Genomic DNA, 20101 nt, shown 5'->3' with positions numbered 1-20101 from the left:
GGGTGGGGGAGTTTGACTGTTCAGCCACAGGGTGGGGGTTGTTTAGTGCGTGTGTCCCAGAGATGTTCTCTGAAACAATCCGTAAGTTGATGTCCTGTCCTGTCCATCTTTCTTCCCACGATCCACTCCACACTCCTCTCCCAGTTACCTTCCCCCAGCACCACCCCCCTCCCCCTTGGGCCACAAGCCTCATTCATGATGAAAGGTTTATGCTCGAAAAGTCGATTCTCCTGCTCTTTGGATGCTGCTTGACCAGCTATGTTTTTCCAGCACCACACTCTTTGACTCTGATCGCAAGCATCTGCAGTCCTCACTTTCTCCACATTAAAAAGAGTAAAGAGTACTGGAGAGGGTGCACAGAAGAACTACAATGCTGACACTAGGAATGAGTTGGTATACATGTCAGAAGGATTAACATGCTGGGATTCTGCTACCTTAAAGAAAAGGAGTCAGGAGTGACACAGTAGCGATCTTCAAAGTGTTACAAGGTTTTGATAGAGTGGATACAGAGGAAATGGTTTCTTTTGTGAGAAGAACATAACTAGAGGCCATCAATGTTAGATATTTGTCAAGGATAGGGATGAATATCTCTACCTCTATTTGTTGTAGTATTCTGTATAACAGATGAGTGGTGAGAATGTGAAATTCACTGTAACAAGGAATGTTGAAACAACTAATATACTGTAGATGCATATAAGGGGAGAATAGAGAAGCACGCAAAGAAGAAAGGAATAGTTGACTTGAACATTGAATTTAGATGAAGAGAGAAGAAAGGAGGCTGAAGTGGAGCATTATCACCCACATAGACTTTTTGGTCTGATTGACCAATTTTGGTGCTGCTTATTCATATACAAGATGTTGCTTAACCAGATAGCAATGCAAGGGTGATGGTTGAAATAGGCTAGTTGCAAAAAAGGACAATTACTGGAAATTTGGATCGCCACAATTTTAGAGGATGGAAAGGGGAACTAATCAAGTATAAAAGTAATAAAAGCTTAGATGAAGGTGTCAGTAGCAGATAAACTAAGCAAGGGCAGAAAAGAACATTGTTACCAAATGGGAAATGGGCAGTCTTGATAGTTGCATGAACATATAGAGACCATGTTTTTTTTATTTTTCCAGTTGCTCTAATTATGGACTGAAATGAGAAATGAACTGTCTTAAAACCAAAGATTGCTGTAGATTTGATGCATGTTTAGAAAGCAAGGGAAAGTGATGATCTAACCCCATCATGGCTGATGGTGGAATTTGAATTCAGTAAAATTAGCCTAGAATTAAGAATCTAATGATGATCATAAAACCATTATCAATCGTTGGGAAAAACAACTGGTTCACTCATGTCCTTTAGGGAAGGAAATTAGACTGGCTTGTACGTCTGTCCATTCCAACATAGTCATCTGCACAGGATCATTCCTTATCAGCAATGTCTTAGATAACACCTTCACCATTTCTGATATATCCTGTCCCAGGAGCAGGACAGGCCCAGTTGAGGTGGCGGCATAATGGTCTACAGTTAGGAGGGAGTTGCCCTGGGAGTCCTCATAATTGACTCTGGACACCATGAAGTCTCATTGCATCTGTTCAAAAAGGGGAGAGGAGACCTCCTGCTGATTATCACATACTGTCTTTCCTTGGCTGATGAAGCAGTGTTCCTCCGCTAAGGATAGAAAGCTACAGAATGTATATTGGGCGGGAAATTTCAGTGTCTGCCACCCAGTGGTCACTGGGCATCAGCACTACTGATCATGATGCTTGTGTCCTAAAGATCATTACTGCTCGATTGGATCTGCATCAGGTTGTAAGGGAACAAATAAGACAGAAAATCATACTTGACCTCATCCTCCTCAATCTGCCTGCCGCAGATGCATCTATCCATGACAGTGTATCAGTAAGAGTGACCATCGCACAATCCTTGTGGAAATAAATTCCTGCCTCCTCGCTGACAGTGCCACACAACACCATATAAAGTATTATCACCGCACTAAATCAAACAAACTTCAAACTCATCTAGCAACTCCAGATTGAGCATTCATGAGGCACTGTGGGGCATCAGCAGCAGGAAATTTGTACATCAATACAATCTGCAGCTTCATGACCAGGTATATCCCCCACTCTGCTAAAGAAACTAAAGAATCAATCCAGGCTTTCTAAAGTGTATGGTGGGCATGCCAGGAGCAACAGCAAGCCTATCTAAAAAGGTGATATCAACCTGTTGAAGCTACAAAACAGGATGGCTTGCCTGCCAAGCAGCAAGTGATGGAATTAAGTGATCATGCAACCAATGGATCAGATCTAAAATGTGCAGTCCTATCATACCCAGTTGTGAATTGAACAACTCAGTGGGAGAGGAGGCTTCACAAATATCCTCATCTTCAATGATCGGGGAGCCCAGCATATCAGTGCAAAAGGTAAGGCTGAAGCATTTGCAATAGTCTTCATCTAGAAGTGCCAAGTGGATGATTATCTCTGCCTCCTGCAGTGGTCCCTAACATTACTGCTGCCAGCCTTCAGGCAATTTGATTTACTCCACATGATATCAGAAGTGGTTCGAGGCACTGGATTCTGCAAAGACTATGGGCCCCGATCACATTCCAACAATAGTACTGAAGATTTGTGCTGCAGAACATGACAAACCCCTGGCTAAGATATTCCAGGACAGCCATCTGTATCATTCTGTATTGGATGATCCTTCAGGTCAATGCCTGATTTTCTTGTTCATCATCTTCATTTATAGTGGATTGCTGGCAATCCCCATTTCCTCAGTATTCAGAAGATGCCCACCACTACCACCACCACCACCCCTCTCCCAGCACCACCCAATCTTTGTCTGCTCCAAATCGGAAGCATGCCACAAAGATGCAGCCCTGGGCTATACTGCAAAGTCCTTCCACAGTGGTTCAGGCATCGTATAAAGGCTGTAGTCTCTTTTAATATGTAAATACGGGTAGAGTAGTGTCTCTGTTTTGCATTAGTCTGAGGATTTTGTAAAGGTTTAATCAGCCATGTTTGCGGAGGTTTGCCCATCTGCCATCACTGTATGGTCCAAAGATTTTAGAAGGATGCAGAAGCTGGGAATTCTCTACTATGTAAGTATCAAGACACCGTGCAGGATATCTAGTGTGCACCAGCAAAATCTGGCATTGATGCTCACAATTAAACTGAATATTGATGGAATGGAAACCTTTTCTGCTGACAAACTCCGTAGGCTCATGGTGCACTTCAATAACAATATGGGTATGGTCTATAACATTCTGTACCTGGGGAAGCCATCAATGGTAGAGAAGTTCGGGCTGCTTGACTCACCTTATTATAGGAGAAGGACCTAAATTGATGTAATTTGGAGAAAATGGTTTTTCTTTGGGGTCAGTGATGTTTGTGATCATGGTTACGTAATATAGGCATTTGATAATTTCTAGCAATTTTCTGATCATCTAACTTTGTTGTGAAGCAGTTTAGATACCAAACATTTAATTGGATAAAGTATACAGCCATGACAATTGGAATCAGTTCACTGATACCAGAAGACATGCTGTTGGTGCAGAAAGTGTTGTTCCCATTGAAATAGTGGGGGTGGCATCCTGCTTATTGGCTGAGGTTTTAGGCACCTGTTCCCTGGTCTTTCCTCCTGTTCTTCTGGTCCATCCTCTATCAGGACCACCTCCTTCCCATGAGAATTGGCCTTTGAGGCCCATCAGATGAGATCTCTCTCTCTTTTTCTCCCTCACTCTTTCTCCCTCTTGCCATCTTTTTCTATCTGTTTCTCTGTCTCTTTTCCTGTCTTTCTCTCTCTTCTCCCCTAGAACCCTGCCTCTGAGCACTCTTTAGTTTGTTGTTATGCCCATTTTTAGAGACATGTAATTTACTCTGAAGTGTCCAAAGTCAATGCTACACCAACAGCATATAGTGTGCTTAAACCAAATTGCAAATCTGAAAGTTTCAGGAGATCAGTCCTTAGTCTAATCAAGGAGGCTATAGTGAATCAGACCCAACATTAACCTTTCCCAACACTGCTGCACATTCCACTTGGACATGACTATGCTCATGCACAAATTCAGACCAGGCTGGCAATATTTGACAGAGTGTGCAGCTGGGTTTTAAGCATGATGTCTGCAGCATGAATATCATAAAGGCATGGCGTCGGCAAGCATTTCTGCCACTGGTAAGTGTAGAATTGTGCAGGAAAGGTGCTGTGGAGGTAGGGTAATACTTGGGTTGAGTAGCATTAGATAGAGTTAGAAACGTTGCTGCTACTCATGGAGGGAAGCCCCCCCACTTCCCTCCAAGAACCTCTGTGGAATTGGTATGAAGCCAAATTTGGGGAAAATCCAGCCCAAGAATGTCATTGCTTATTGGAGGGATTCAGAACTTATCTTTTAAATTTTAAGGGAACAATCAGAAATTTTTAATCTCAGCATCAAAAATCTTTTTTTTTCATTTTTTCTTATCTTCTCAATGTTCTTACTATTGCTCTTGAGAATGGAAAATTCAGCCCAATATTCTACAGAGTATAAACCTCTGACTTGCTTCCTACAAACATAACCAAGTTTATTTTTTTTTATTATTGTGCTTTTCAGTCCAATGGGCTTTTAAACATAATTGTACTCTGGAACACAATTTCTTTTTATTCTGTATGTTGATGCACAGGTCAGAGCTCAGATCTACAAAGGTGTCCTCCTGGTCCAAATTTAGACTGTTATTTATGTCTCAACCCACCAGGCATAGACAGACATTCCATTCGTGCCAATATTATGGCTGGACTTTTCCTTTCTCTACAAAGCTATTTGGCCATACTCAATTTCTGTAAATCACTCTCAATGTCTCTAGCCATACAGAATTACCTTATTTGGTTACCCACAGCATGCCATTTCTGTACAGCCTTTCTGTGCTTTGACTTCTTAAAGCAAAAATCAGAAGGTAGCTCCACCACAACAAATGATCTTGATAGAAAGTTCAGTACTTCCATATGAATTAAACAGTTATTCCCCCTCCCCATCACTTTCACATGCACCCTACCATGCACCACCTGCACTTACAGGTACCTCAGCCTCATCTCATAGGCATTGTCCCTCCCTGCTTATGATAGGCATTCCCCATCACCACCCTTTGCTATTTCCTCCCCAACCTCTTGTGAGTCTTGTCAGTCAGCAGTCTTCAATCACCAAAATAAGGTCCTGATGGGGAAACATTTGAGAAGTACTGCCTTACTTTAATATAATAGAGACCATTATAAGAAATGCCACTCAGCAGAAGTTGACATGCATTTTCCATGGTAATAGGGTTCATAGAGTTTTACAGCATGGAAATAAAAACTTCGGTCTAACTCGGCCATGCCTTCCAGATATCTTAAATTAATCTAGTCCCATTTGCCAGCATGTGGCCCATATCCTTCTAAACCCTTCATATTCATGTACCTATCCATGTGTCTTTTCAATGTTGTAATTTTACTAGCCTTCAACGCTTCCTCTGGCAGTTCATTCAATACATGCACCACTCTCTGCATGAAAAAAATGCCTCTTAAATCCCTTTCAAATTTTTTCCCTCTCACCTTAAACTTACAACCTCTCGTTTTGGATTCCCCGACCCTGTGAAAAAGGACTTGTTTATTCAGTCTTTCCACATCCCTCATGATTTTATAAACCTCATTAAGGTCACTCTCAGCCTCATTGCTCCAAGGAAAATAGCCTCAGCTCATTCAGCCAATCCCTATAGCTCAAACCCTCCAACCCTGGCAACATCCATGTAAGTCTTTTCTGTACCCTTTCAAGTTTTGCAGAAGCAGAGTCCAGGAAGTGAGTTGCAGCTGGAGCCTGGTGCAAGAGCAAAGCAAGCCCAGGCCAGCCGGGGGATGAGTCCTGCAGGTGAATCTGGGACAGAGGCCAGTGTGTAGAGGCAGCGAGGCCTCGTGTCCTGAAGCCAGCGGGCACGGACTCACTGAAAAAGGACTATAACTTGAGTTCTTTAAAGATACTTTTTATTCTCATTCTGGACCTTTTAAACTCTGTAGTGTATCTTTTTACTATTTCAATTCTGTTACAACACTTAAAATATCTGTACCTGAGATGGTGCCAAGAGGTGACATTACAAACTTTGCACTCATTCGAGTGCACATGACAATAAAGGCTATTCTGTTCTGATAAGTGCATGTAGAATACATTATACCTTTTTTTAATGATATATTTGCATTTGATAAACTGGTCATCATTTGCAAGACACTGGATAATTCAATTAATTACTATTCAATTTTAACTTTTTTTTAGTGATGAACAACAAAGGGATTATCTTCTAGAGAGAAGGGATCTTGCAATTGATTTTATTTTTTCTCTGGTATTAATTGAAGTTTTAAAGCAAGTAAGTAAGTTTGATCTTTTTATTTTTTCTGTTTGATTTCCAATATTGACAATTCTTTGCATTTTCATGTAAATTATGGCACCAATAAATTGTCACCATTAAAATAGCTAACTGCTGTGGTAATTAAAGTTGTATTTAAATAATGCAATGGTAACCTAATGGTGATCCAGTAATTTGTTTCTGAGAATACTGGAACAATCATGCAAAAGCATGAATGGTCCTTCACAAGTTTGTTAAGAAGAAAAGCCAGGCCTCACTTTTTCAGGAGAACACCTTTATGACCAATGATTAGATTGCTCGATACCTTGTACAACTGAGCCCAATATGCACACTTTATCAATTCAGAAAAAAATCCCAGAACCTGTTTATAATCCGACTTGTATATTTACGCAGCTTCCCACTTACTATAGGTGAGAGTTTTGTGTATCTACTTAAAGATCTGCATGAGACTTCATTTAGTAACAGGCAGACATTAAGGGGATTTCCGAGGGGCCTACCCAGTTCTCTGCTTTTTGTTCATTTTGTGAGCCAGAATTTGATGGCTGGCAGTTGTAAGGCATCTTCCATGTTCTCTATCTAAATAGATTAAAACCTGTATGTTATTCCTTTTCAGCTTTCACTTCATCCTGTACCAGACAACTTGGTCCAAGAAGTTATTAACTTGGCATTCAAGCACTTCAAATATAAGGAGGGGTAAAATGTATATTCTCATTCATACATTTATTTAATATATTTGTTATATTTTCATTGCTAATACTATGTATTGTTTTTTGTTTAGTTATCTTGGTCCCAACACTGGAAACATGCATATTATAGACGATTTATATGCAGAAGTAATAGGTGTTCTGGCACAATCAAAGTGAGTACTGCGCAACTTTTTACAGTATTTAAGTTTTGTACACGCAGAAATGGGTAAGGATAGTTTACACTTATACTCTCAAGAATTTTGTGTCACAATAATTGCAATATCCTAACGTAATGATAAATGTTAGCTAGAAATATGCACAGAACATTTGCCATTCTTCCATCATCGATTCACTGCAAGTGACATAAATGCCAGGGCTAATTTTAGTTCTCATATGGAATCTTAGAGCAGCAGATGGCAATCCAGTGCAAGAGCATGAATCAGTTTCAGATTTTAATTGCTAAGTCTCATTGGAATCCTGCCAGATAGCTACTTAACTGTTTCATACAGAAAGAAGCAGCTGGTCACTGAAAATCACATGGTTCAGAAACTGCCTGTTGGAAGATGGTTGCCAGCAATCACATATGTCCAAGACTTATGGTATTTTTCAAGTCTCTATGTGTGGAACAGGGGACTTTGAGTAGAAAAGTCTTTAATGTTCAGTGTCAGATCCAGAGCAGGGATTTGTTTATGCTGATGTTAATACATAACAATTATATATGCTTCCTCCCAACATTTTAGGAGCTCACCTGTAAAATAATATAAATTATAATAACTAATATTGCCAGTAGATGTCTTTGGTAAGTGAGTATTGATTTTTATATTTGTATCTGAAATTGTTTTCATAATAGTTGTTGAAATAGACCTTTGTCACTGCAAAATATTACTCCATATATAGCCTTAAAACTTAATAACTGAATGCGAATAATGAAAAGAAATAATTTCTTTCACCTTTATAGATTTCCTGCTGTGAAAAAGAAATTTATGTCAGAACTTAAGGAACTACGTCAGAAAGAACAGAATCCCTATGTAGTTCAAAGCAGTATTAGTCTCATAATGGGTATGAAATTCTTTCGAATTAAGATGTATCCTGTGGAGGATTTTGAAGCCTCTTTCCAATTTATGCAGGTTTGATTTCTGAAACTTGTTTGATTGTATTACTTGTATCATAATATTTTAGTGTAAAAGTACAGTGGCATCAAAGGACAACATTTGGTCTGTAAACTTTGTGAGGATACATTTATTTCCCATGTACCTGTGACAGAATGAGTTCCAGCCAGTTTTAATCAGTGGGCCTTCTTAATATGTCATCTGCCAATTTCACACCCATAATACAGGGTGATTCAGCTGCAGACTACAGTTCCAGGAATGCCTTTTATTTGGAAGGGGCTAACTTGATGCCTCCAAACCAGGTCAAGAAGGGCAAACTTTTCCATCTGTGGTTTGGAGGAACACTCCTTTTCCTCCTGGCTGCATGAAGGAATGAGATATATTACTTTGAATGGCCTCTTTTATTTTTCAGTCTTGTAACATGCATTCACCTTTGGAAAAACTGCAGCAGCTTTCCCAGTAAGGCCAAAATTGAAATAGCAGTTAGAGACTAATAATGTCATCAGATCACAATCTGCATGTTTCAGGAGGGACCCCATTGGCAATGGAATAGGAAAAAAACAGACAAGGCCTAAAACAGGTTGTCAAATCACTGTATGCCCATATATCACTACTGCCAAAGAGAATATTTCAGTCCCTGCAAAGGTGTTAAATTTCAAATTATTTTTTAGAAAAAACATTTTTTAAAATACACAATGCGTACTTATTGAATACAAGTCCCACAGCTTATTATGTCAATCATAATGACCAATAAAGGTTTTACATCTGAAGAACATACAAACAGGAGTAGGCCACTCAGTCCTTTGAATCTACTCTGACAGTTAATAAAATCATGGCTGATCAGATTTTAATCTCAGCTCTACATTCCTGCATGTCCCTTATGATCTTTCAGTTTTAGTTTGTAAAGTTTTAAATATACATTCTGAGTACCCTATTCATGATAATTATTTAGAATGGTTTATGTAGATTTACCACAAAAATTGTTATTTGATTGTCATTACCATATTAACTGTTTAATAATAAAATCATTTGTATAATTTTTCTGTAAAGATAATACTCCTGCCTTTATTTGGATCTGTATCCTTAGGAATGTGCACAGTATTTTTTGGATGTTAAGGACAAAGACATTAGACATGCACTGGCTGGCCTTTTTGTAGAAATTCTATTTCCAGTGGCTGCAGTGAGTATAATCAATTATATTAAACTTTAACAAACAAACAGAAATTGATGGAGAAACTCAGCAGGTCTGGCAGCATCTGTGGTCACTACCTTTGAAATGTCAGCTCTGTCAGATTTGCTGAGTTTCTCCAGCAATTTCTGTTTTTGTTTGTTTCAGAAGTGCGGTATCTGCAGTTCTTTGTTTTATTTTATGTTAAATTAAGTTGTGTTCAATAAAGTGCACAGCATAAATGTAAGATTTTTATTATTTTTAAGGCTGTCAAGAATGAAGTTAATGTACCATGTCTTCGAAACTTTGTGGAGAGTCTCTATGACACAACTCTGGAATTATCAACACGCAAAAAACATTCACTGGTGAGTAAACCCTTCTGCTTACTAATGTAGAGTGTTACAACGTTCATCCCTCAGGAAGCTGAAATTCACTTGTTTGTTATAAATCAATTGTATTATACTGTAAACCTGATCAGTTGGAATGTTTGAATATAAAATTGAAGCATTTAAAATATATTGTAAAACTGAACAGGAGGTATGTGATAGTTTTACTAATCGGTGTCATATGAATATAAAGCTGGAACATTGTCAGCCTATTACCAGCATTGGGGATGAAACCAGTTACTGACAATTTACTAATATCTACATTCCAGAATTAATGATTATTAAGTCACAAGTAGAACTGAAGGCTGATCATGTACAGCTGATTGTTATGAATTAATACAATTAGGTTTTTTTGTAATTTAAGTTGTAATTGACATTTGATGTGATATCTACATCATTCAGTGATAACAATGAGAGCTCAGTCATAATTTATTAGTAATGTAACTTTAAACTGGAATTTTATTCTAATTTGCAAAAAGGATTTGTTGACGGGTAACAAAAACACTAATTGTCTGTTAAGTTTGACGTAAAGGATACCTAATGTTACATTAGTTAGCCAACCCTCCCAATTGTTCTAGAAGCTCCACAGCCAAGGACGCAATCCACAGACACTGGATGTACACATCTTCCTCTACAGACATTGACATGCAGCATCTTGGCACCCCTCTAGTGCACTGGGTCTGGAAGCAGATTTGTATTGCAGGGTAACTAACACTGGAAGACTGCAGCGGGGACACTTTGGACACAGGAACTGGCACCCAGTTCAAGGTCTCAAGTAGGCTAGATCTCAGTGCTGCTTACTTGTTCTCTTAGCACTCAGCATCTACCTGCATGCCTACAGCATCCACACTTTGCCTTTCCAATTAGCAAAGTCACACAAGTAGGCAGCTTACCTCATTGCTGTGCAGTCCTCAGTCCAGGGCTACATATCTTGCTGTACACTGCATTAATCTTGTACCTGCTTCATGGATCTGTAGCTTATGTGGCAAGTGCACTACTTGTGCAGCAAGCAGGAATCATGTCTCAAAGTCTGAGGGGAATACTTCTCACTGAAATCTATGATGGCACCAGTCAGTCAGAAGGTCATGACATAACATGTTAAGAGTTGCCTCCCATAACAACAATCCAGGAATTCACCACAGTCAGGTTCGATCTGGGGAGGCAAGGGCAGCCTTTGTGGTGAGACTGAGCTTTGGTAGGCTACTGTTCAGCATTAAGGCCTTCAGGATCTGGAAAAGGATGAAGTTAAATTGTGCAGGAGGATCTGCATGGGTAGGATATGGTGAAGCATGGCCAGGAAGGTGAGTAGAGTCACTCCACTATCAGGAGCAACCCAGCATTGACCCTCTGTGTATTACAGCTCCCTGACACAACCACTGCTGGTCATCTAATTGACAACTGGACCTTTGTGCACAGATAGAACTAAACATTTGGTGATGTTGAATGGGGAGGGCCAAAGGTCACAGCATGACCAATGACATGGACGTGGCATTGTTCCCCTGCTTCCAGATGATGCAGTAGGCTCTCAGCACAGACCTCTATCAATTGAATTAGAATTAGAAACTTTACAGCCTTGAATCAGGCCCTTTGGCCCAACGTGTCCACACCAACCCTCCGAAGAGTAACCTACCCAGACCTTTTCCATACCCTATCACTTATATTTATTCCTGACTAATGTCCCTAACCGACGCATCCCTGAGCACTATAAGCGATTTAGCATGGCCAATTCACCTAACGTGCACATCTTTGGATTGTGGTATGAATTCCAGAGGAGCACCCAGAGGAAACCCACACAGACACAGGGAGATTGTGCAAACTCCACACAGACAGTCACCCAAGGCTGGAATTGAACCCAGGTCCCTGGCACTGTGAGGCAGCAATGCTAACTACCGAGCCACCATTCCACCACTTGAGCCTCGACTTTGGCCATGAAGTGATATGGATGATGTAGCAATGTGTTTAGCACCTACAGAGAGAGAGAGACAAACAACCAGGTGTAAGGTTAAAGAACAAATATTCATACATCAACTGGGAGTAACATAGAAGTCATAGAGAAGTATAGCATGGGAACAGACCCTTCAGTCCAACTCGTCCATGCTGTCCAGATATCCTAACCTTATCTAGTCCCATTTGCCAGCACTTGGCCATTATCCCTCTAAACCCTTCCTATTCATATACCCATCCAGGTGCCTTTTAAATGCTGCAATTGTACCAGTCATCACCACTTCCTCTGGCAGCCCATTCCATACACGTACCATCCTCTGTGTTAAAAAGTTGCCCCTTAGGTGCCTTTTATATCTTTCCCCTCTCACCCTAAACCTATGCCCTCTAGTTCTGGACTCCCTCACCCCAGGGAAAAGACTTTGTCTATTTATCCTATCTGTGTCCCTCATGATTTTATAAACCTCTATAAGGTCACCCCTCAACCTCAGCTCCAGGGAAAACAGCCCCAGCCTATTCAACCCCTCCCTATAGCTCAAATCCTCCAAACCTGGCAGCATCATTGTAAATCTTTTCTGAACCTTTTCAAGTTTCACAACATCTTTCCAATAGGAACGAGACCAGAATTGCATGCAATATTCCAAAAGTGGCCTAACCAATGTCTTGTACAGCTGCAACATGACCTTCCAACTCCTATACTCAATACTCAAGGCAGTGCTGGCTCGAAGGGCAGAATGGCGTACTCCTGCACCTATTGTCTATTGTCTACTCTGACCAGTAAAGGAAAGTAGACCAAACGCCATCTTCACTATCTTATCTACCTGTGACATTATTTTCAAGGAACTATGAACATGCATTCCATGATCTGTTTGTTCAGCAACACTCCTTAGGACTTCACCAGTAAGTGTAAATCCTGCTCTGATTTGCTTTTCCAAAATGGAGCACCTCACATTTATCTAAATTAAACTCCATCTGTCACTCGTCAGCCCACTGGCCCATCTGAGGTAACCTTTGTGCTGTCCACTACACCTCCAATTTTGGTGTCATCTGCAAACTTACTAACTATACCTCCTATGTTCACATTCAAATCATTTATATAATTGACGACAAAGTAGTGGACCCAGCACCGATCCTTGTGGCACTCCACTGTTCATAGGCCTCCAGTCCGAAAAACAACCCTCCAGCACCACTCTCTGTCTTCTACCTTCGAGCCAGTTCTGTATCCAAGTGGCTAGTTCTCCCTGTATTCCATGAGATCTAACCAGTCTCCCATGGGAACCTTGTCGAACGCCTTACTGAAGTCCATATAGATCACATCTACCACTCTGCCCTCATCAATCCTCTTTGTTATTTCTTCAAAAAACTCAACCAAATTCCTGAGACATGATCTCCCATGCACAAAGCCATGTTGACTATCCCTAATCAGTCCTTGCCTTTCCAAATACATATAAATCCTGTCCCTCAGGATTCACTCCAACAACTTGCCCTCCACTGATGTCAGGTTCACTGGTCTATAGTTCCCTAGCTTTTCCTTAGCACCTTTCTTAAATAATGCACCACGTTAGCCAACCTCCAGTCCTCCAGCACCTCACTTGTGACTATCTCAGCAAGAGGACCAGCAATCACGTCCCTAGCTTCCCACAGTGTTCCAGGGTAGCTAATCAGGTCCTGGGAATTTATTCATTTTTATGCGTTTCAAGACATCCAGCACCATCACCTCTGTAATATGGACATTTTTCAAGATGTCACCATCTATTTCCCTACATTTTATATCTTCCCTGTCCTTCTCCACAATAAACACTGATATAAAATACTTGTTTAGTATCTCCCCCATCTCCAAGTCATTGTCACCTTTGCCTCCAAACTGCCTCATTAAGATTTCTTCTTGAGATCTTGGCTGTCAATTTTGATTGAGTCTTTTGAGGAAGTGACGGAGTATTGATAATAGAAACCATGCAGGCCTTTGGGCCACACTGACCCTCTGAAGAGTATCCCACCCCACTACCCTGTCCCTGTAACCCTGCATTTCCCATGGCTAATCCACGTAGCATACTCATCCCTGGACTCTATGGGCAATTTAGCTTGACCAATACACCAAAACAGCATGTCTTTCTTTGGATTGTGAGAGGAAACCAGAGCACCCAGGGAAACCCACGTAGACATGGGGAGTATGTGCAAACTCCACACAGACAGTTGTGTGAGACTGGAGTCAAGCCCGGGAGCCTGGTGCAATTAGGCAGCATTGCTAACAACTGAGTTGCCATGTCTGAGAGTAGGGCATGTATGTTGTCTACCTGGACTATGATGTGGAGGTGCCGGTGTTAGACAAGGTCAAAAATCACGCAACACCAGGTTCAATGGGTTTATTTGAAAACACTAGCTTTTTGAGTGCAACTTCTTCATCGGGACTATACTAAAGCTTTTGACATGGTAGGCTGGTTCAGAAGATTAATTCATGGGGAATTTGTAAATTGGGTACAAAATTAGCTTTGTCATAGAAGGTGGAGGGTATGGAGGGGTCTGACTGGAGGCCTGTGATCAGTGGTGTTCTGCAAGTACTCTGCTTTTAAGATATATAAGCGATTTGGATGAAAATCTAGGTGGTCTGATAAGTAAGATTGCAGACAACACGAAAATTGGTGGAGTTGTGAATAGTGAAGAAGGTTGTCAAAGGATATAGCAGGATATAGATCAGTTGGAAAGTTGGGTGAAGAAATAGCAGATGCAGTTTAATCCAGTTAAGTGTGAGCTGATGCATGTTGGGAAGTCAAATGCAAGAGAAAAGTATATAGTAAAAGGTAGGACCCATAGGAGCATAGATGTACAGTGGGGGTAGTGGGGGATCTTGGGGGTGTAAGTCCATAGTGCCCTAAAAGTAGCAACACAAGTGGATAAAGTAGTAAAGAAGACATATGACATGCTTGCCTTCATCGGTCGGGGCATTGAGTATAAAAATTGACACGTCATGTTGCAGCTGTATAAAACTTTAGTGAAGCTATATTTGGTGTATTGTGTACATTCTGGTTGCCACACTATAGAAAGGATTTGGAGGCTTTGGAGAAGGCGTAAAAGAGGTTTACCAAGATGTCACCTGGATTACAGTACATTATCTATAAAGAGAAGTTGGGCTGTTTTGCATTGAAGGCTTAGGGGCAACCTGAAAGGAGTGTATAAAATTATGAAAGACATGGATTGGATGGACAGACGGAGTCCTTTTATTTCTTTCGGAAATGTCAAATACTGGGGGCATAGGTTTAAGGTAGGAAGGTAAAAGTTTAAAGGAGATATACAAAAAAGGTTTTTTACACAGAGGGTGGTGGGTGCCTGGAATGTGCTGCCAGGGAAGGTGGTAGAAACAGATAAGATAGCAACATTTGTGAGCATTTAGACAGACACATGAACAGGCTGAGAAGAGAGGGGTACAGACTATGTGCAGATAGGATTAGTTTAGAATGGCATCCTGATCGGCATAGACATGGTGACCCAAGGGGCCTGTTCCTCTACTGTACTGTTCTATGACCGTCCTTTATCTCTCTCTGTATTTTAGTGTATTCCCTTGATCTATAGATGTGGTGGACAGACCCTGCTTGGTTGTGGAGGCCAGTTGGCCTGGAGGTGTAGTGCATTTGGTGCTTTTATTGGACAAGAGAGACTTGCCAAAAGAATTCTTGCCAGAGTCAAGTTGAGCCTCTTTGGCTTAAGCTTCCAAGGGTCAAAGAAGTGGAAGTGGAAGTGGAGGACCCAGCCACCTCTGCAATGAAAATGCCAAGGAGGTCTATGTATGGTTCATTCTCTGATTTTGTGCCTCCTGACACTGATCTGTCTCCTTGTGAGAAGGACCATGGAGTGGGTTCACGGTTCACTGTCCTCCTGTCACCTTGTATTTGATCCAGAGGACCAATTCATGGGGCGATGGAGTGCATGTTTGTGTGCACCTCCATCTGTGGTTGCTGGACCTGGCTCACCATGACAGCTGCCAGCCGGTGCATGGAGGCAAACAGAGAGTTGCATGAATTGCTGTCCATATGAAGCTTCTGAGCAATGATGCTGTTGCTTCACTCTAAATTTGGGTGAAGTCTGTAATAAAATCATCCCTTCCCTGGGGGCTGATGGTGCCTGGGCTCCAACCATCCTCCCAGTGTGCTTTTCTTTCTTAGCCAGCTGCAGAGCTGTCTCTGTGCAGAACTCATCAACATATTTGCCCACACTATTTATGTCTAATAGTCACACAAAGGTGTCCTTTTGTAAGCTGGAAGGGGTTGCAGAATGTTCTGAGGAAGGGTCACTCAATTAGAAATGTTAACTCTCTACAGATGCTGCCTGCTCTCCTGAGATTGTTCAGGAATTTCTGTTTTTGTTGCAGTATGTAGTCTTGCCAGTGTTTTCTCTGAGGATTCAGTCCACTTATGCTCAGAGTTCCAGGAGGATCATTTGGGGAACCAAACATTTCTGTGAAAAGGCAGTGAGAGGCTAGCTGTGCCTGCAATACATGAGAGAATTGGCATTGTGGCTAGTGATTAAAAGTGGTGTGCAATGAATTAGACTTGCAGTGTACTTGTTGGGAGAGTGGCAGTGGCATGTAAACTGGTGCTTACCAGTTTGGATGTTTCTATGTCCCTGCAGGTGTTGTCCTTTACAGAGTATGGATTATTTCTTTTAGGCAGTAAGCATCTGATATTGAGTGTTTTTCCCCCTCCCTCATCACCACCCATATGGTTTGCTGTGCCCCATTATAATGGTCTCCTGCAATGACAGAAAAGGAAGGAATGAGTCATAGAGCCATAGAGATGTACAGCATGGAAACAGACCCTGCGGTCCAACTCGTCCATTCCAACCTGATATCCCAACCCAATCTAATCCCACCTGCCAGCACCCAGCCCATATCCCTCCAAACCCTTCCTATTCATATACCCATCCAAATGCCTCTTAAATGTTGCAATTGTACCAGCCTCCATCACTTCCTCTGGCAGCTCATTCCATACACGTACCACCCTCTGTGTGAAAAAGTTGCCCGGTAGGTCTCTTTTATATCTTTCCCCTCTCACCCTAAACCTATGCCCTCAAGTTCTGGACTCCCCAACCCCAGGGAAAAGACTTTGTCTATTTACCCTATCCATGCCCCTCATAATTTTGTAAACCTCTATAAGGTCGTCCCTCAGCCTCTGATGCTCCAGGGAAAACAGCCCCAGCCTGTTCAGCCTCTCCCTATAGCTCAAATCCTCCAACTCTGGCAACATCATCCTTGTAAATCTTTTCTGAACCCTTTCAAGTTTCGCAACATCTTTCCAATAGGATGGAGACCAGAACTGCACACAATATTCCAACAGTGGCCTAACGAATGTCCTGTACAGCCGCAACATGACCTCCCGACTCCTGTACTCAATACTCTGACCAATAAAGGAAAGCATACCAAACGCCTTCTTCACTATCCTATCTACCTGCGAGGAGGAGCTATGAACCTGCACTCCAAGGTCTCTTTGTTCAGCAACAATCTCTGGGACCTTACCTTTAAGTGTATAAGTCCTGCTAAGATTTGCTTTCCCAAAATGTAGCACCTCACATTTATCTGAATTAACCTCCATCTGCCACTTCTCAGCCCATTGGCCCATCTGGTCAAGATCCTGTTGTAACCTGAGGTAACCCTCTTCGCTGTCCACTACATCTCCAATTTTGGTGTCATCTGCAAACTTACTAACTGTATGTCTTATGCTCGCATCCAAATCATTTATGTAAATGACAAAAAAGTAGAGGACCCAGCACAAAATCATCCCTTCCCTGGGGGCTGATGGTGCCTGGGCTCCAACCATCCTCCCAGTGTGCTTTTCTTTCTTAGCCAGCTGCAGAGCTGTCTCTGTGCAGAACTCATCAACATATTTGCCCACACTATTTATGCCTAATAGTCACACAAAGGTATCCTTTTGTGTCCTTGTGGCACTCCACTGGTCACAGGCCTCCAGTCTGAAAAACAACCCTCCACCACGATCCTCTGTCTTCTACCTTTGAGCCAGTTCTGTATCCAATGGCTAGTTCTCCCTGTATTCCGTGAGATCTAACCTTGCTAATCAGTCTCCCAAACCTTGTCGAATGCCTTACTGAAGTCCATATAGATCACATCTAGCGCTCTGCCCTCATCAATCCTCTTTGTTACTTCCTCAAAAAACTCAATCCATGCACAAAGCCATGTTGTCTATCCCTAATCAGTCCTTGCCTTTCCAAATACATGTACGTCCTGTCCCTCGGGATTCCCTCCAACAACTTGCCCACCACTGACATCAGGCTCACTGGTTTGTAGTTCCCTGGCTTGTCCTTACCACCCTTCTTAAACCGTGGCACCATGTTAGCCAACCTCCAGTCTTCCGGCACCTCACCTGTGACTATCGATGATACAAATATCTCAGCTCAGTTAGCTAGGCAGCTAGTTTATAGTGCAGTGAATGAATGAGATAACAATGGCTCTTGGTGCTACTGCATGTGAGGGAAAGGTTCTGCAGTGTTTGAAGCATTAAGAAAGCAGCATTGAGGGCATGCAGGGTTGGTAATTTGGGAGGTTGGGGATTGAGAGCAACTGAGGGAAGATGTTCCATGCAGTTATGAGAGTGGCAGAATGTGAACATTGTGGGAGGTAAGTACATTGCAGAAATAGAGTGAGTGTGAGGTAGCAGAGAAAAGAGTGTGGCAATTCCTCTGGCAGAGCAGAGAAAGTCGTTGATCTTCTTGCAGCACTGCTCGACGTTTCTCCACTTCCTTGAGGCATTATTGATCCAATCTTGGATCAGCTAGCAGGGTGACAGCTCCTTTTGCTGGTCCTCCAGAAAGACAATGGTTCTCTGTTGGAACACCCCATGCACCAAGACCTCCAGGTTCCTTGTAGAAGAATCATGGAGTTATCTTGCCTTCCTCTGCCATGGGTGATAGGACAGCTTTGGAAATGGCCAGAGCTCATTTAGGTCCACAGCATTCATTTAAAGATAGAAAGTTGTAGGTCATCTGGCAGATACATGCTAAGTGACAAGTTGTTCTGCCAACGGCATGTGGTAAGATCATGTGGAAATTTAGATGAGAAAGTTGCCATGGGGATGTGGTAGGTAATTAATATGGCAACTTTTGTAAGAATTAGGCAAAAAACCCACTAGACCTCACAGCAAAAAAAAACCTCAGGGGTGGGATCCAAGATGACAGCGACCCAGCAAGTCTGAGTCTGCAGTGCTCCTCCCAAGACTTGAGCAAAGTGGGTCACCCACCCTCATGACACTCACCAAATCATTTAAAATAGCTGTTTAATTTAATTGGTTGTTTAGTATTGAATTTAAACAATTTAATCTTCAGTAAAAATGACTAAAGGGAAGGGAGCCCGCAGCTCTCTAAAGCAGGAACCCCTCCCCCACCCTCTCCAGCTGCAGCAGAGGCGTCCGCAGCCATCCCAGGGGACTTACCTATGGTGGCGAGCCTCGTGGAAATAATCTCCAAACTGGATGCGAAGATCGACGCTTTTATTGAAGAATCCCGAAGTTGATGGGACTCACTCTTGGCCGCGCTGCAAAAGCACGACCGAGACATTAGGGAAATCGTGCGCCGAGTCGGAGGGGCGGAGCTAAAGGCTGCGACCTCCGAAACTACAGCACAATTGGCCGTGGATTGGGTCCGGACTCTCGAAGAGCGAGTCCGGACCTTAGAGAACCACATTGATGACCTCGAGAATCGAGGTCGTTGAGAAAATATTCGTTTGCTGGGCCTTCCCGAACGGGAAAAGGAAGGCCAGCTTACAAGGTTCCTTGAACAGTGGCTTCCATAGCTGTTAAATCTGGAGGCTGGATCAGGCCAGGTAAGGGTAGAATGGGCCTACTGGGTTGCAATACGCGGGTCCGGCTCGAACTAGCGCCCCCGCCCGGTCCTGTTCCGGCTACAGAGCTATAAGGAGAGGCAGATTCTCCTAGAAGCCTCTAGAAATCTTGGAAAAGATCACCAAGCCATGATCTATAAAGGATCCAAGATCATGCTATTGCAGGACTTTTCCCCAGCTCTGGTCTGAAAGAGGAAGGCATTCGATGAGACGAAGAAGTGTTTAAGGGACTTAAATATTCAGTACTCCTTACACTACCCAGCGACGCTACGCTTTAACCATGAAGGATCCGTGTATAACTTCGGATCACCGGAAAAGGCCAAGGAACTTTTGGACTCTCTTAGATAAATTGTAAGAGATAATTGATGTTGGTTTGCTTCCCCCCCCCCCCCCACTCCGGTTTATATCCCCTTTTTTTACCTTACTGTTTAATATTATCTTGGGGGGGCGGGGAAGAGGGATTTATTTATTTGTTCTCTAATTAACGATTTTCTCCCCCCCTTGGGTTTTTTAAAATTATTCTATATATATATATATATATATAGGCCAGGGGGGGTCTAGTTAATGTTGGTGGGGTGAGGTGGTTACCTTATTCTATTTGACCTCTGTCTCTAGGAGTGGGG

General features: G+C 42.2%; 1 protein-coding gene across 6 annotated transcripts in view; it reads left to right on the top strand.

The window, feature by feature from the left end:
- LOC140481292 (protein furry homolog) overlaps positions 1-20101 on the top strand; it is a 412478-nt gene that overhangs the window by 162154 nt on the left and 230223 nt on the right. For all 6 annotated transcript variants that reach the window (XM_072577249.1, XM_072577246.1, XM_072577244.1 and 3 more), the window contains exons 5-10: positions 6258-6348; positions 6962-7041; positions 7127-7207; positions 7993-8161; positions 9231-9323; positions 9578-9676. In XM_072577249.1, the coding sequence (XP_072433350.1) occupies positions 6258-6348; positions 6962-7041; positions 7127-7207; positions 7993-8161; positions 9231-9323; positions 9578-9676 (613 nt within the window). The remainder of the gene's footprint in view (positions 1-6257; positions 6349-6961; positions 7042-7126; positions 7208-7992; positions 8162-9230; positions 9324-9577; positions 9677-20101) is intronic.

This window comes from Chiloscyllium punctatum, chromosome 9, assembly GCF_047496795.1.
Source record: "Chiloscyllium punctatum isolate Juve2018m chromosome 9, sChiPun1.3, whole genome shotgun sequence".
In the NCBI taxonomy this organism is placed as follows: Eukaryota; Metazoa; Chordata; class Chondrichthyes; order Orectolobiformes; family Hemiscylliidae; genus Chiloscyllium; species Chiloscyllium punctatum.
This window is presented reverse-complemented; position numbering and strand designations above follow the sequence as displayed.